The sequence below is a fragment of the Rhinolophus ferrumequinum genome, chromosome 23 (genome assembly GCF_004115265.2).
Source record: "Rhinolophus ferrumequinum isolate MPI-CBG mRhiFer1 chromosome 23, mRhiFer1_v1.p, whole genome shotgun sequence".
Lineage (NCBI taxonomy): Eukaryota > Metazoa > Chordata > Mammalia > Chiroptera > Rhinolophidae > Rhinolophus > Rhinolophus ferrumequinum.
This window is the reverse complement of record NC_046306.1, coordinates 33,904,903-33,921,851: the sequence shown is the minus strand read 5'-3', so window position 1 is coordinate 33,921,851 and position 16,949 is coordinate 33,904,903. Positions and strand designations below refer to the sequence as shown.

Below are 16,949 nucleotides of genomic sequence, written 5' to 3'. Positions count from 1 at the left end.
CCCCCTCCATACCCTACTCTACCCACATACAAATAGGCAGTTGAGTTTAGTGGTTAAGAGTATGGACTTTGGATTCAGGTAAGCCTTTATTTTAATCCCACCTCGCCATTTACCTGTCTCCCTAGTATGGACAAGTTATTCAACATCCTTAAGCTTTATTTTCCACAACTGTAAAATGGTGGTAAAGAGCTACCTTACAAAGTTCTAGAATATTAAATGACATACATACTGCATTTAAATTACTTATCATAGTCTCCCATAATAATAACTGTAGCTATTGTTTATTAATTGTTTGCAGCAGGTGTGTTAATTCACATGATTCTACAAAACTATGAGATGGGTGTTTTTATTATCCTCATTTTATAAAAGAGGAAACTAAGACCCACAGAAAATTAAATAATAATAATGAATATCATTTATATGACCTACTTTTACTGCATAATAGCTTTAATAAAATTTTACTACTAAAAATAAGTGTTTTTGTTGTTGCTGTTTTTTAAGGCCTGCTTAAAGTTATTATATTTTATCCAAAGAAATAGATGAGAGACAATCTCTGATTCTTCTTTTATCTTACCTAGCACTATCTCAGCTCAGCCAATTTCAGAAGGTTAAAAAGTTAAGACAACTTCAGGTCATCAAATTGAGGACAGGTAGCATAAAGGGAATTTGCTTAGAAGAAATGAGTAAGAACAAATGTTCTTTCTTTTCTAGAAAGAGATGACCTCCACTGGGTTTCTAAGAGGTATCCTTATGGTCTTATTTACTATTTTTGGCGTCCGCGCTCCTGGTTTAGATATCTGTGGGGAATAGAAAGGATAGTGGGCTAATGTCCAGCATTTTCAATGAAGGAAGAATGGGCCCTTCTACCGAGGTCACAGGTTCTCTAAGGCTTTGGCTGACCCAGCATCTGTCCCAGGTAGTAACCAGTTGAATGGCTTATCCCACAAGTCTGCCATTTTTACTAGGAAATTCATGTGTCGAATCCCTTCTGTAGGGTTTTCAGTTGCCATTCTGACCCAGCAGTCTTATGTATTTAGAAAGCATAGTGTTTTCAAAGGCAATAATGCATTTTTTACTGTCTGCCATGTTGGTAGTGTTATGTTCAGTTCTTGGTTTTATTTTTAAGAGGGCTATTGTGACAACTGGGAATGGTAACTGTGGGTCGCATGAACATGGGAGACTTCATCTCCAATTATTCTAGATTTTGTATTATTTCTCAAGGAGGATGATTGAGAGAGCGAGAGAGAGAAAGAGAGAAAGAGGGAGAGAATTTCACAGTCTTGAGGAACAGTTCACAAATCTTAGGATCCTTTGAATGAGAAAACAACACTGCGGTACTAGGATAGCTGTTTAAAAAATTCAGAGGAATTTAGAGGGAGGTTCAAATTTTTCCAGAGAGGAGAACCGTTACTAATGGATAGAAGTTATAATAAAGCAGACATTCCTTATGCGATCTAAGGAAGAACTTTCCTCCAATGGGAATTGTCCAAAAGGGGGATATGTTCCCACATGATGAGGTAGTGAGCTTCTCAGTGTCAGAAGTACCTGGAATATTTCATGGCGATTCCTGTTCTGGTTAGAATATTGGAACAAATGAATTCTGAAGTCCTTGTAAAAAAGAATAGAATATTGTAGAAAGCTGAAGTCTGTCTGGTCACTATTCCCAGTCTTCGCTTCTTCCTCCACTCCTCAAAAGTATTTTATGGGAATATCTTTTTCTTCCGTCAGTCATACTGAATAGAATGTATTATGGTCCTCTCTCTCTCTCTCTCTCTCTCTCTCTCTCTCTCTCTGTCTCTCTGTCTCTCTGTCTCTCTCTGTCTCTCTCTCTCGGAATTAATTTAATTCTTTTTTTAAACTTTTCAGTGAATTCTACATATTGCTATGCCGATGTTTATCCATTTCCTTACTGATTGACATTTACGTTGTTTTTAGTTTTTCATTCTCACCGAACATGTGGTGATGAACATTATTAAGCATACCTCCTTGGATTTCTCTGTCTAAGGGTTTTTCTAACTCTCCTTCTAAGGAGTAGAAAATTATCAGTTGTGATTCCCTTCCCAAAGTCATAGAAGTCATTGTGAATATTGAAGAGATGAATCCAGACATTCTGGATAACATTAATTGGAAACAAAATTGGAATGATTGACATATTCTTTTATAAAACCATAGTAGCTTGTGTTCCTTGTTGGGTTTCAGACATATAAATCTGTTCCACCACCTCACAAAGTGATTAGCTTGAACAGGCCTTTCTGCCTCCTTTCTTTACATCTGGCAAAATCTAGCACTGTGGCGAGCATAATGATCTTTAAGTGCCGTTCCTATTGTGTCACTCCAAGGGAGGCATGGAAAAGGCCCTCCCACAGAGGGTTTCCTAGAGAATGACAGGAGGACCACGTGTATCCCAGTCTCCCCGGGCCCTGGTTAATGTAGCCTATTCCTGTGCCAGCCCCCAGACCACTGAATCAGAATATCTGGGAACAAAGGTTCCTGTCACCAGTTTCTCAGGTAATTTGACAGACACCTAGTTTGAGAACTACTATTTTAAGGCAACCACAAGGATTTCAAGAGGCCAGAAGAGCAGCTAGTGGACAAATTACAATATGGGGAAGATTTTCCAGGGAAGGAAAAATTACTGTTGATGAGACTAAGAAACTTTCTTTTACTATTTTCTAAAAAATTTTAGACTAGTACAATAGCTGAAAATACAGTTTTGATAGTGTTAGAACCGTTGTTTGTGTAGGTTTTATATAACCTCGGATATTATTGCCTACTTGATACACATCATTATTAAATTTATTAGACGGGTATGATTTTGTCTTCTGTTGAAAGCTAGTAATTACATATAATGTTTCTGAAATGTTATATTTGTGTATTTTGTTTTTTTCCAGGCTGCGCTTTATGGATGTGGCTGCTGGGCTGAAAATACTGGAGCTCATAATCCCTACTCCACAGCTGTGAGTACCTCAGGTATTTGCTGCTTTCATGACCATTTTTCATAACGTCAACCTTGTAGGTCATTTAATGATTGAAAACTATTTTTATGTAAACATAAAGCGTGTTCTAAGACACTGCATAGATAGGATTATTGGTAAAAAATCTTTGATATTTGGGAGCTTCTAAGGATTGTTTCACAATGTAAGTATCACAGTGTGAATGCTTTCCTAACATTTTCAACACAACACTGGAGTTAACTATACCTTAATAATATTTTTTACAGATTTTTGTCTCTAATGACTCATGATAGTGCCCAATTTAGATCACAAATGATATAAAAGTAGCAAGGCATTTCAAAAACTCAGAGATAATCTGTTGAGTAAAATGTTGACATAAAACTTACAAGGTGTATTTTGAAATGTATAGTTTATGACATCCAATCCTCTAATGACACTTTAAAAAAATGTACATCTTCTTTTTGTACCTGTATTAGGAAAGGCATTATCATTTTCAAATGAGTGTATGTGTGTGTGCGCGCGCGTGTGTGCTGGGGGTTGAATTTTAATGGGCAGAATAGTTGTTGTTTAGATCAAAGTTTTCATATGCTTGTGCCAGATGTACTTGAAGCTTTTTCTTTTAATGTGGTGATATGCATGGTTGACAAAATAATATTGGTTTACTGTGTTATCTATTAAGTTACAGTCCTAGGCCTTTCTCCCCATATCCTCAGGCTCTAGGGAAGATGGATATGGGTGCCTTTCCTTCCTTTCTCTCTTCAGTTTCTTGCGACGTTAGTTTCTGTCCCACCACACTAACAAACCACCCAATCCAGTGGCCTTTTTATCCTGGTAACTCTTGACTGTTTCTGTGATCTCTGATGTACCAGTAAGCAGTTATTTTCTTTCTGTCTACAGCGTAGATCCTGGAACTCGCTTGGTTTTTTGTGGTTCTCTGACTTGCTCCATCTTGGCTTTCTTCATAGACTCTTCCCGTTGTGAACAACCACAGATACAGGCCTCTGCTGTCTTTTCTTTATCTTACCATATGCTTTCACATGATTTCAGCAGTTATCTCTTAGGGTATTGCTTCCTTGTCTATCTCTACTCTAAACTTTGCCCTTGATGCCCACGTGAGTCCTTTCCTACTTCCTGTTGGACATGTCCCTGTGGGTGTCCTGTAGACTCAAATTCAGCAGACTCAATAAAACACCTTGTTTCTCGTTCCCACCCCTTGGCCATCTTTCTCCTGAATTCCCTATCTTTGTTATTGCCATCACTATCCTATTCTTTGCTCAGACTTGAAATCTTAGTACCACCCTTATATTTTTATTTCTTTCTATTTCTGCTGTCCTGATTCTGTCATTTCAGATCCATATTCTCCCTGCCTATTGTAGCAGCCTCTTGAACTAGATCCATTCCTCATATCAGTGGGAAAATAAGACTGTGAGCCACTAGCTTATCAGGTGAAGTCCCAACGAATTAATGTTGGATCTAAACCACAGTAATATAATTGGCAAGAAGTTGTTTTTCAGTGTTTTTTTAAAAATTTGTATGAGAGTTTATTTGAACCAAATTGATGACAATTACTGGGAAGCAAGATCTCAGATGCTTTTCAGCCTTTTATTTTTGAAGGGATGAGAATAATGTTAATTTTTAATTTAACATTGGTAGACATGGAAATCTTTACACATAATGTTTAGGAATTAGCTTGTGCCCAAATTAGATATGGCCCTATATCTATGGAAAATTGTGGTATTTGAATAAACCGAAGTCTAAAATAGGTAATTCGTTGTTTTATGTTTATTTTCTCAAAGACATATCAGTTGGTATCATGTATTGTTTCAGTTTTGTTGTTGGTCACTATGTTGTTCAGTGAGTTCATTTGTTGTTTTTTAAATGTTACTCTCACGTGTAGATGTTAGGAGACCTGGATTCTACTATAAACTGAAATCCTGAGAGTTTGTCTGACTGTGTCACTTTGGAAAAGAAAATCAGTTACCTTGGGCTGTCCACCACCCTTATTTCTTAAATTGGTGATGTGGAAGTTGTAATAAGAACACACTTAATGGATTTGATTCTGTTAATTAGAATGCAATGTGTGAGGAAAGCTAAAATTGTAAAATTAAGGTCTTTCTCCCTTCCCCTTGGATATTTCCTCCTTTGTCCACCTTGTATCAATTGAAGATAGTTTCATATGACTAAAGATAACTTTAGGCTTACTTGGATGCCCAGCTCACCATATTATATTCTTCCCAAGTTAAAGGACTAACCATCATCAGCCCACAGAACCTGAAGATATTAGAGCAAGTCTCTAGGTCCTGTCATTTGTGGGACTTTGTGTAATCACTCTTGTTTCTCCTGGGGCTGATGCTATGAGGTTGACAATGGAAACACATGGCAGAGTTGGGTGACCAAATCAGAAGATAGGTGGAGCACAGAATTTTACAATTGTTTGGACAAAGTAAAAAAGACTTGTGCCTTAGGCTGTTGCAGAAAGTCCAGAGACCTGGACTACATTTTAGGTTTATAGTCTTGGAAGGTGATAATTGAAAGGCAGAAGGAAGATAGTTATGGTAAGGGTAGGGCTCTCCTAAGGCCAGACAGGATATGGTCATTAGCCTGAGGGATAAACTCCAGCATCTTGTTCTCATCACTGTGTGGGAAGTAATGAGTAGGGAGTAGGAAGAGGATAGAGTGGTAGGAGCTGACCTTGCAAACTCAGACTAATGTTCTGGCATCGCAGAAATTTGCCTAGATAGGAAGGGAGCAGAGTAGATACCGGGGTCTTTGTTCAGACTCTTTCATTCATTGGTTGTGACCCTGGCAAAGGGTTATTTGTAAAACAGGAATATATTTACTTTAATATTTATGAGGATTGAATGAGTTGACACATGACAGGCACTTGTTAGCCCAGATTAGTGCCTCAATAATTACATTAGTGCCTTAGTGAAGTCACCATCTTTTATAAGATACACCATTATTTTAAAAAATGTTAGTTGATTCTTATTTTTTTTTACCATAGTAAGAACTCTTAACATGAGATCTGCCATACCAAAAATATTTTTTTTTTTGCCATTTAAAAAAAATAGAGTTGGCATGCAATATTGTATTAGTTTCAGGTGTATAACATAATGATTTGACATTTATATACCTTATGAAGTGATCACCCCGATAAGTCTAGTAACCATCTGTCCTTGTACAAAGTTATTACAATATTACTGACTATATTCGTTATGCTGTACATTATATCCTCATGACTTATTTATTATTTAACTGGAAGTTTGTGTCTCTTAATCCCCTTCACCTTTTCCATCCATCCCCCTAGCACCTCCCCTCTGGCAACCATCAGTTTGTTCTCTGTGTCTATGAATCTGTTTCTGTTTTGTTTTGTTTGTTCTTTGCTTTGTTTTTTAGATTCCACATGTAAGTGAAATCATAAGGTATTTGTCTTTCTCTATCCATCTTATTTCACCTAGCATAATACCATCTAGGTCCATCCATGTTGTCACAAATGGCAAGATTTCATTCTTTTTTATGGATGAATAATATTCCATTGTATATATATACCACATCTTCCTTATCCATTCATTTATCGATAGAGCACCTAGATTGCTTCCATCTCTTGGCTAGTGTAAATTACACTGCACTGAACACAGGGGTGCATATATTTTTGCCAATCAGTGTTTTTGTTTTCTTCAGATATATACCCAGAAGTGGAATTGCTGTGTCATATAGTAGTTCTAGTTTTAATTTTTTGAGGAATCGCCATAATGTGTTCCATAGTGGGTGCACAAACCAGCAGTGCCTGAAGGTTCCTTTTTTTTTCACATCCTTGCCAACACTTGTTATTTCTTGTCTTCTTGAAAATAGCCATTTAGACAAATATTTGGTAATAAATACCTCATTGTGCTTTTGACTTGCATTTCCCTGATGATAGTGATGTTGAACATCTTTTCATGTGTCTGTTGGCCATCTGTATGTCTTCTTTGGAGAAATGTCTCTTCAGGTCCTCTGCCCATTTTTTAATTGGATTGTTTGTTGTTCTGATACTGAATTGTATGAGTTCTTTATATTTTTTGGATATTAACCTCTTATTGGGTATATAATTTGCAAGTACTGTCCCTTATTGGATATATACTTTGCAAGTATAATATGCTGCATAACAACATTCAGTCAACGACGGACTGCATATATAACAATGATATACCATATAGCTTAGGTGTGTATAGTAGGCTGTACCATCTCAGTTTGTGTAAGTACATCTGTCAGGTTGACACAATGACGAAATCACTTAACAACACAGTTTTTAGAATGTATTTCCGTCATTAAGTGGTGCATGACTGTATCATCTCCTTTTCAATAGGTTGCATTTCCATTTTGTTGATGGTTTTCTTCTCTGTGCAAAACCTTTTTAGTTTGACGTGGTTCCATTTGTTTATTTTTGCTTTTGTTGCCCTTGCTTGAGGTGATAGATCCAAAAAATATTGCTAAGACCAATGTTAAAGAGTTTACAGCCTATGTTTTCTTCTAGAAGTTTTATGGTTTCAGGTCTTACATTTAAGTGTTTAGTCCATTTTGAGTTTGTTTTTATACGTAATGTAAGAAAGTGGTCTAGTTGCACTTTTTTTGCATATACCTGTCCAGTTTTCCTAACACCATTTTATGATGAGATTGCTCTTTCCCTACTGTATATTCTTGCTTTCTTCGTTGTAGTTTAAATGATCATCTAAGCATGGGTTTTTGTGCCAGTACCATACTGTTTTGATTACTATAGCTTTGTAGTATAGTTTGAAATCTGTGTGTAATACCGCCAACTTTTTTTTTTCCCCTCAAGTTGCTTAGCTATTTGGGTTTTGTGGTTCCATACAAATTTTGGGGTTATTTGTTCTAGTTCTGTGAAAAATGCCATTGGCATTTTTTTAAAAATAATAGGTAAGTCTTTTTTTTTTTTTAAGATTTTTTTTTTATTGGGGAAGGGAAACAGGACTTTATTGGGGAACAGTGTGTACTTCCAGGATTTTTTCCAAGTCAAGTTGTTGTCCTTTCAATCTTAGTTGTGGAGGGTGCAGCTCAGCTCCAGGTCCAGTTGCCATTGTTAGTTGTAGGGGCACAGCCCACCATCCCTTGCGGGAGTCGAGGAGTCGAACTGGCAACCTTGTGGTTGAGAGCCCACTGGCCCATGTGGGAATCGAACTGGCAACCTTTGGCGTTAAGAACATGGATCTCTAACCGCCTGAGCCACCAGGCTGGCCCTACCATTGGTATTTTGACAGGGGTTGCATTGAATGCATAAATTGCTTTGGTTAGTACAGACATTTAAATAGTATTCATCCTTCCAATCTATGAGCACAGTATATCTTTCCATTTATTTGCATTGTCTTCAATTTCTTTGATCAGTGTCTTCCAGTTTTTGGAGTACAGGTTTTTTACCCCTTAGTTAAATTTATTTCTAGGTATTTTATTCTTTTTGATTCAATTGTATATGGGATTGTTCTCTTAATTTCTCCCCCTTCTGATAGTTCTTTATTGTATAAAGCAACAGATTTCTGCATATTAATTTTGTGTCCTTCAACTTTACTAATTCATTTGTTCTAAATTTTTTGGTGGAGTCTTTAAGGTTTTCTTTTTTTCTTTTCTTTTTAAGATTTTATTGGGGAAAAGGAACAGGACTTTATTGGGGAACAGAGTGTACTTCCAGAACTTTTTTCCAAGTCAAGTTGTTGTCCTTTTCATCTTAGTTGTGGAGGGTGCCGTTCAGCTTCAAATTGTCCTTTCAGTCTTAGTTGCAGGGGGCGCAGCCCACCATCCCTTGCGGGACTCGAAGAATTGAACTGGCAACCTTGTGGTTGAGAGCCCACTGGCCCATGTGGGAATCGAACCGGCAGCCTTCGGAGTTAGGAGCATGGAGCTCTAACCGCCTGAGCCACCAGGCCGGCCCCTAGGGTTTTCTATATATAATATGTCATCTGCAAATAGTGACAGTTTTACTTTTACCCTTTTCAGTTTGGATAGCTTTTATTTCTTTGTGTCTGGTTGCTGTGGCTACCAATAGTATAGTATGTTGAATAAAGGTGGTGAGAGTGGGCATTTATGTCTTGTTGTTGATCTTAGGGAAAAAGCTTTTTGCTTTTTACTGTTGAAATGTTAGCTGTAAGTTTGCCATATATAGCCTTTATTGTGTTGAGGTATATTCCCTCTATATTCACTTTGTTGAGAGGTTTTATCATCAGTGGATACTAAATTTTGTCAAATGCTTTTTCTGCATCTATTGAGATGATTAAATGATTTTTATCCCTTGTTTTCTTAATGTTGTGTATCACATTTATTGATTTGTGAATATTGAACTGTTCTTGCATCCCTGGAATAAATCCCACTTGATCACCATGCATTATCCTTTTAATGTATTGTTGAATTTGATTTGCTAAAATTTTATTGAGGATTTTTGCATTTATGTTCATCAGAGTTATTGGCTTTTAATTTTATGTTTTGTTTTGTTTCGTTTTATTTTTGTAGTGTCTTTGTCTGGTTTTGGTACCCGAGTAATGCTGACCTCATAAAATGAGTTTGGAAGCCTTCCTTACTCTTCAATTATTTGGAATAGTTTGAGAAGGATAGGTAGTATTAATTCTTCTTTAAATGTTTGGTAGAATTCACCTGTGCAGCCATGTAGTCCTGGGCTTTTGTTTGTTGAGAGTTTTTTTTTATTACTGATTTAATTTTGTTACTGCTAGTTGTCCTGTTCAGATTTTCAGTTTCTTCCTCACTTACTCTTGGAAGTTTATACGAGTATGTTTCTAGGAAATTATCCATTTTTTTCCTAGATTATCCAATTGTTTATAGTATTCTCAAGATCCTTTGTATTTCACTGGTGTCAGTTGTAACTTCTCTTTCATTTATAATTTTATTTATTTGGACCCTCTCTTTTTTTTTCTTTATGAGTCTGCCTGAAGTTCTATCAATTTCATTTTATCTTTTCCAAGAACAAGCTCTTAGTTTCATTGTTCCTTGTTTTTGTCTCTATTTTGTTTATTTGCACTCTAATCCTTATTTCCTTCCTTCTACTAACTTTTGAGCTTTGTTTATTCTTTTTCTAGTTCCTTTAGGAAGTCTAAAAATCTCAAAAAATCTGAAAGGTTAGATTTTTAGATTTAAATCTTAACCTTTTAGATTTTTTTGAGATTTTCTTTTACTTGTTTCTTAAATTAGGCCTGTATCACTATAAACTTCCCTCATAGAACTGTTTTTTCTGTGTCCTATAGATTTTGGCACGTTGTATTTCCATTTTCATTCGTGTCAAGGTTTTTTTTTGTTTTTAAATTTTCTCTTTGATTTTTTCATTGATCCATTGGTTTTTTAGTTGCATGTTGTTTAGCCTCCATATGTTTGAGTTTTTCTAGTTTTTTTTTGTAATTGGTTTCTAATTTCATACTGTTATGGTCAGAAAAGATGCTTGATATGATTTACATCTTCTTAAATTTATTTCATGTGCATATATGGTAGAACAAACTACCTTTATTTATTTATTTATTTTTTAAGGAGGACACAGCTCACAGTGGCCCATGCGGGGATTGAACCAGCAGCCTTGGTGTTATTAGCACTGTGCTCTAACCAACTCAGCTAACTGTCCATCCCCTTTTCTTAAATGTATTGAGAATTGTTCTGTGGCTTAACATGTAACCTTTCCTGGAGAATGTTTCGTGTGCACTTGAACAGAATGTGTATTCTGCTATTTTTGGGTGGAATGTTCTATTAAGACCATTTGATCTAACGTGTCATTTAAGGCTACTGTTTTCTTCTTGGTTTTCTGTCTGGATGATGTAAATGGAGTGTTCAAGTCCCCTGCTAATATTGCATTATTTTCAATTTCTCCCTTTATGTCCGTTAATATTTGCTTTATATATTTAGGTACTCCTATGTTGTGTGTTTGGATATATAACTGTCTTCTTTATCATTATTAAATGCCCTTTTTTGTTTCTTATTCCAGTCTTTGTTTTAAAGTCTATTTTGCGTGTTATAGGTATTGCTACTCCAGCTTTCTTTTTGTTTCTTTTTGCATTAAATATCTTTTCTATCACTTCACTTTCAGTCCGTGTCTGTTGATCTGAAATGAGTCTCTAGTAGACAGCAGATGTATGGGTCTTGTTTTTTAATCCAATCAGGTACCCTATGTCTTTTGATTGGAGCATTTAGTCCATTTACATTTAAAGTAATTATTGATAGGTATGTACTCATTGCCATTTTGGTAATTGTTTTCTGGTTGTTTTTGTAGACCTTCTCTTACTCTCTTCCCTTGTGATTTGATGACTTTTTTTAGTGTTATGTTTAGATTCCTTTCTCTTCACTTTTTGTGTAACTATTATAAGTTTTTGGTTTGCAGTTATCATGAGATTCTTATATAACAACCTATTTATATGGTAGTCTATTTAAATTGATGGTTGCTTAAGTTTAAATACATTCTAAAAGCACTACATTTTTACTCACAGCACTTACCCATTTTATGTTTTTGGTGTTTTGTGTGTGTATGTGTGTGTATGTGTGTGTGTGTGTGTATTCCTTAACTAATTATTGTAGATACAGATGATTTTACTACTTTTGTCTTTTAACCTTTTTACTAGCTTTAATAGTGGCTGATTTACTACCTTTACTATATGTTTGTCTTTACCAGTGAAATTTTTATATTGTATATATTTTCTTATTTCTAGTTTTGGACTTTTGTTTCCCCCTAAAGAAGTCGCTTTTACATTTTTTGTAATGCCAGTTTAGTGGTGATGGACTCCTCCATCTTGTCTGGGAAACTACTTCAATTCTGAATGATAACCTTGCCAGGTAGAGCCAGGTAGAGTATTCTTGGTTGTAGGTTTTCTACTTCATCATTTTGAATATAGCATGTCACTCCTTTCTGCCCTGCAAAGTTTCTGCTGAAAACTCAGCTGATAGTCTTATGGGGAGATTCCCTTGTATGTAATGAGTTGTTTTTCTCTTGCTGCTTTTAAGATTTTTCTCTTTCTCTTTAACTTTTGACATTTTAATTATGATGTGTGTGTCTTGGTATTTGTCTCTTTGGCTTCATCTTGTTTGGAACTCTCTGTGCCTTCTGGACTTGGAGTTTTCTTTGCCAGATTAGGGGAGTTTGCAGCTATTATTTCTCCAAATAGGTTTTCTTTCTTTTTTTTTTTTTCCTTTTTCTTCTCCCTCTGTGACCCCTATAATACAATTGTCAGTATGATGGATGTTGTCCCAGAGGTCCCTTAAACTATACTCATTTTTAAAAACTTTTTTCTATTTTGATTGAGTAGTTTCCATTACTTTGTCTTCCAGATTACACATCTATTAGTTTTTATCATCTAATCTGATGTTGATTCTCTCTAGTGTATTTTTCATTTTGGTTATGGTATTTTTCAGTTCTGATTGGTTCTTTTCTATATTTTCTATCTCTCTGTTGAAGTTCTCACTTTGTTCATCTATTTTTGTACTGAGTTTGGTGAGCATTTTTATGACCATTACTTTGAGCCTCTTTATTTGTTATACTGCTCATCTTTTTTTAAATATAGTCCTTTTTCTTGGTTTTTTTCCTTTGAAACATATTCCTTTGTCTTCTCATTTTACTTATCTCTCTGTGTTTGTTTGTATGTATTAGGTAGGTCAGCTATGCCTTCTGGTCAAAGAGTGGCCTTATGTAGAAGGTGTCCTGTGGGGTCCAGTAGCATAATCCCCCTGATAACCAGAGTTAGGTTCTCCAGGGGTGGTCTTTGTGAGGTTTCATGTTCCTTCCTGTTGTACTTGGTCTGTGATTGCTATGGGTGTCCTGGTGGGTGGAGTTGGCCCCAGGCCGACTGGCTGCAAGGCCTGGCTTTGACTGCTGCAGACATGCTGGTGGGAAGAGCTGGTCCCCTGCAGAGCTGTCTTTGAGGCCTTGCCACTACTGCTTCAGGCATGTTGGTGGGCAAAGTTGGTTCCCAGCAAGGCTTATCTCAGCTGTTGCAGGAATGCCGGTGTGTGGGGGTTGGCCCCCGGAGTAGGGGCTACTGTAGAGGGGCTCCAGTGCTGGCCGAGGCTGCCTGCCAGGTGTGTTGAGACTGGAGTCATTTGGCAGGGACTCTGTTGCCCAGCTGAGGATGCTTGCTGTGTGTTTCGGGGCTGGAGCTGTTTGGGAGCATCTCTGGCCTTGGTGAGCAGGTTGGGCAGGGTGCAAACTCAGGGAAACACCAGAGTGGGACGAAAGGTTGATAGGGAGTGTCAGAATTGGTGCCCACCAGCACAGGGACAGCTAGGTGGTAGGAGAGTATAATAAAAGAAACAAAGAGAAAATGGCCCCTGCTAGCACTTGTGTCTCCAGGGTAAGTTCCAACAAGTGACTGTCCCTCTGTCACTGGCCCTAAAATTAGTCAGTGTATCTTTTTCACGTATGACCAAGCATTTTTCAAACTGCTGTTTCTCCTCTGGACCTTGGAGCGAGTGAGTGTGTGCACAAGCTCTTTAAGACTAGATTCTTGGTTTCCTGCAGCCCTTTGGCCCTTCCAGATATAAGCCCTGTTAGTTTTCATAGCCAGATCTTATGGGGCTCCGCTTCCCAGTACAGGTCTCCCAGGCTGGGGAGCCTGATGTGGGGTTTGGACTCCTCGCTCATTAGTGGGGTCCTCCATGGTTGCTGCACCAGTGGTGTATGTCCTGACTAGACTGTGTCTCTGCCCCTCCTACCCATCTCGATATGGCCTTTTCTTTATATCCTTGGTTGTAGAAAATCTGTTTAGCTAAAAAAATCTTCAGGTCATAGTTAGTGATGGTTATTCTATATGTTGTTGTAGTTTTTGTGTGCCCATAAGAGGAGGTGAATCAAAGCCTACTTTGCCATTTTGAGTGCAACCTTAACTAATTTTTAAATCTATAATACATAATTGTTAACTATTAAGCATAATATGGTACAGTAGGTCTCTACAACTTATTCATCTTGTATAACTGAAACTTTATGAATTTTGAATAGCAAGTCCCCATTTCCCCTTCCCTAACCCCTGGCACTCCACACTCTGCTTCTATGAGTTGTACTATTTTAAGTACCTCATATAAGTGGAATCACGCAGTATCTGTCCTGTGACTGGCTTATTTCACCTAGCATGATGTCTTCAAGGTTAATCCAAGTTGTCGTACATGGCGGGATTTCCTTCTTTTTTTAAAGCTGAATAATACTCCATTATATGTGTATACCACATTTTCTTTACTCACTCATTTATTGATGGACATTTAAGTTGTTTCCACATCGTGGCTAGCTGGTTTGTTCTTTTTGCCCTCTATTCAGTTCTCAACACAGGAGGTGGTGTTCAAATCTAAGTCAAATCATGTGTTATACCTCCTCTTTGAACTGTCGAACTGCTTCCCATTTTACCCAAAGGAAAAGCCAAAGTCTTTACGAAGAGCCTAGGAGGCCCTATATGAAGTGCTCCCCAACTTCCCTTTGGACTTCTAATCTTGCTTTTCTTCCCTTTCAGTTCCAGCTATATTAGTCACTGTGCTGTACTTCACACATGCCAGGCATAGTCTCACCTTACGACCTTTGCTTGAGTTGCTTCCTTTCCCTTTCGCTCTCTACCCTCAGTATCTTAAGCCCCTGCCCACCTCATCAGCTCTTTATTAAGATAATTCACCTGCTCACTGAGATCTTCCCTGACCGTGCTATTTAAACATGTAAATCTTCCCTCAGCCAACATTTCCTGTCCCCCTAATGTTTTATTTTTTCCCCATAATATACATCATTGCCTAATATTTTGTTACTTTTATGTATTTATTTTTGTTTATTTCTACCCAACTCTACTATGAAACTCCATGAAGGTTGGAATTTTCATTGGTTTTCTTTGCTGATGTTGGTTGAAGGAAGTAATGTGAATGAAACATGAACAAATAAATACTTTCAAGCAGTGTCTCAGCTTGGGCTACTATAACAAAATAGCACAGACTGTGTGGCTTCAACAACAGATGTTTATTTCTCACAGCTCTAGAGGCTGGGCAGTCCAAGATCATGGCGCCGACAGATTGGGTTCCTGGTGAGGGCTCTCTTCCTGGCTTGCAGATGCACACAACTTGCACACAACACTTTGCTGTGCTTTTACATGGTAGGCAGGGAGAGAGAGCTCTGGTCTCTCTTCCTCTTCTTTATAAACACTAATCCCATCATGGGGCCCACCTTCATGCCCTCATCTAACCCTAAGTATTTCCCTCAATATACCATCCCATGGTGGGTTAGGGCTTCAACGTGTGAATTTGTTTGGAGGTACGGGGGATATAGAGGAAAAACATTCAGTATGGACAGGTCCATTTAGGAATGAGCTAGTTCAAGCCCAGGGCTGAGAGGAAGTTAGGTGAAGGGTTGAGAGTGGTGTGTTCTGATCAGAACAGAAGATACCTGCAGAAGAGGGGTGAGTGCAAGTATGTGGAACTTAATTTGGGGTGTTATGTGGTGGTCTCTAGATGGCCTTGACTAAGTATTTAAATTTTATTTTGTATAAAATGGAGACCCTTTTGAGGAGGGAGATGCTCATTCTTTTGGAAGATGGGTGAAGACAGGTAAGTCTTTCATCTCTGAGGTTGTTCTGGAATGATGAGCAATGATTCAGATGATGAGAGGCAAACTGGTCAAGGAGTTAAATACATTGCTGTTAGTTCTACTGGGGTGGAATCCAGAATCTTCTGCCCACTCTGGTTCTTTAATCTGTCTCATTAGGCAGTGCTGTTTCTCACTTACATGGTGAAACTGTGGTTACTCAGAAGCTTCTCGTCCTTATGAAATAATAAACTTTCATAATCTTGTCACACTCAACAAGATTCATAGAGGGCTCAGGGTAAGGAGCAGCCACTTAAGCTGAAATAATTTGGGATATAATATGTAGGGTTGGGAAAAATGCCACGAGAAATCTTTTTGTGAATTATTATTTCTAGATAGGAGCATAGATAAAACCCTAACATTTATAAACATCATCTTAAAAGCACTTGACTCCTTGGACTGTTTAGTTAGTGGGGGTGGGGAAAAAATAATGTTCATTTATAGATAACAGAGTACATAAACTACCAGCACATTTCCAAGAAGTAAAGTAATTATTTGGGATAGGAATTCTATTCTGAGACTGTTGCTTATTCTAATTAAGTCACTTCATGTCTGAATAACTATTATTGTATTATGTCTACTTTTTGCATAACTAAAGTCACTGATGGTTCAAAATAAAGTAGAATTCTGAATTATGCTAGATTATTTCCTAGGAAGTCAGTTTAGTGTGACAGCTTTAGTTATCATGTATCTTAGAGGTTTTAAATGAGTGGAGCTTTTTCTGATTGTGAAATAACATATGCTCACTGAAAGGAATTTGGAAATTGAAACTGATAATTTTGTCCCATGTGACAGTATGTTCTTTTTTTGGCAGATAGAATAAAGCAACAATATTGTTTAGCTTGCATTATGATTTGTCCACTTAATATTGTATAATGAACATTTTTATGTATCACTAAATATCATTCAAAACATAATTTTAAAGGATATGAAGGATGTCTTTTCATGCATACGAGTACATAAGTTCTGGTATCTTGCTCTTACGTAGGATAACTTGTAATTGCTCTCGTGCTATAAAACTATAGCTATTTTAGAGACTCTTATCTTGCGCCTGGGTATGATAAAAGAGAAATAAAGATAGTCCCTGCCCTCAAAGTACATCGAATCTATGGCCTTACTTGATAATATAGGGAAGTTTCTTTCTTTTTTTTTTTTTCTTAAAGATTTTATTGGGGAAGGGGAACAGAACTTTTATTGGAGAACAGTGTGTACTTCCAGGACTTTTTTCCAAGTCAAGTTGTTGTCCTTTCAGTCTTAGTTGTGGAGGGCGCAGCTCAGGGCAACCTTGTGGTTGAAAGGATGCGCTCCAACCAACTGAGCCATCCGGGAGCTCAATGGCAGTTCAGCTCAAGGTGCCGTGTTCAACCTTAGTTGCAGGGGGCGCTGCCCACCATCCCTTGTGGAACTCGAGGAATTGAACT

At 37.4% G+C, this 16,949-nt stretch overlaps 1 protein-coding gene across 5 annotated transcripts in view; it reads left to right on the top strand.

The window, feature by feature from the left end:
* The window catches only part of TASP1 (taspase 1), a 245,179-nt gene that overhangs the window by 108,055 nt on the left and 120,175 nt on the right, over positions 1-16,949 (top strand). For 4 of the 5 annotated variants that reach the window (XM_033095350.1, XM_033095348.1, XM_033095349.1 and 1 more), the window contains one exon: positions 2,892-2,970. In XM_033095350.1, the coding sequence (XP_032951241.1) occupies positions 2,892-2,970 (79 nt within the window). The remainder of the gene's footprint in view (positions 1-2,891; positions 2,971-16,949) is intronic. The other variant, XR_004421841.1, reaches the window with a different exon arrangement.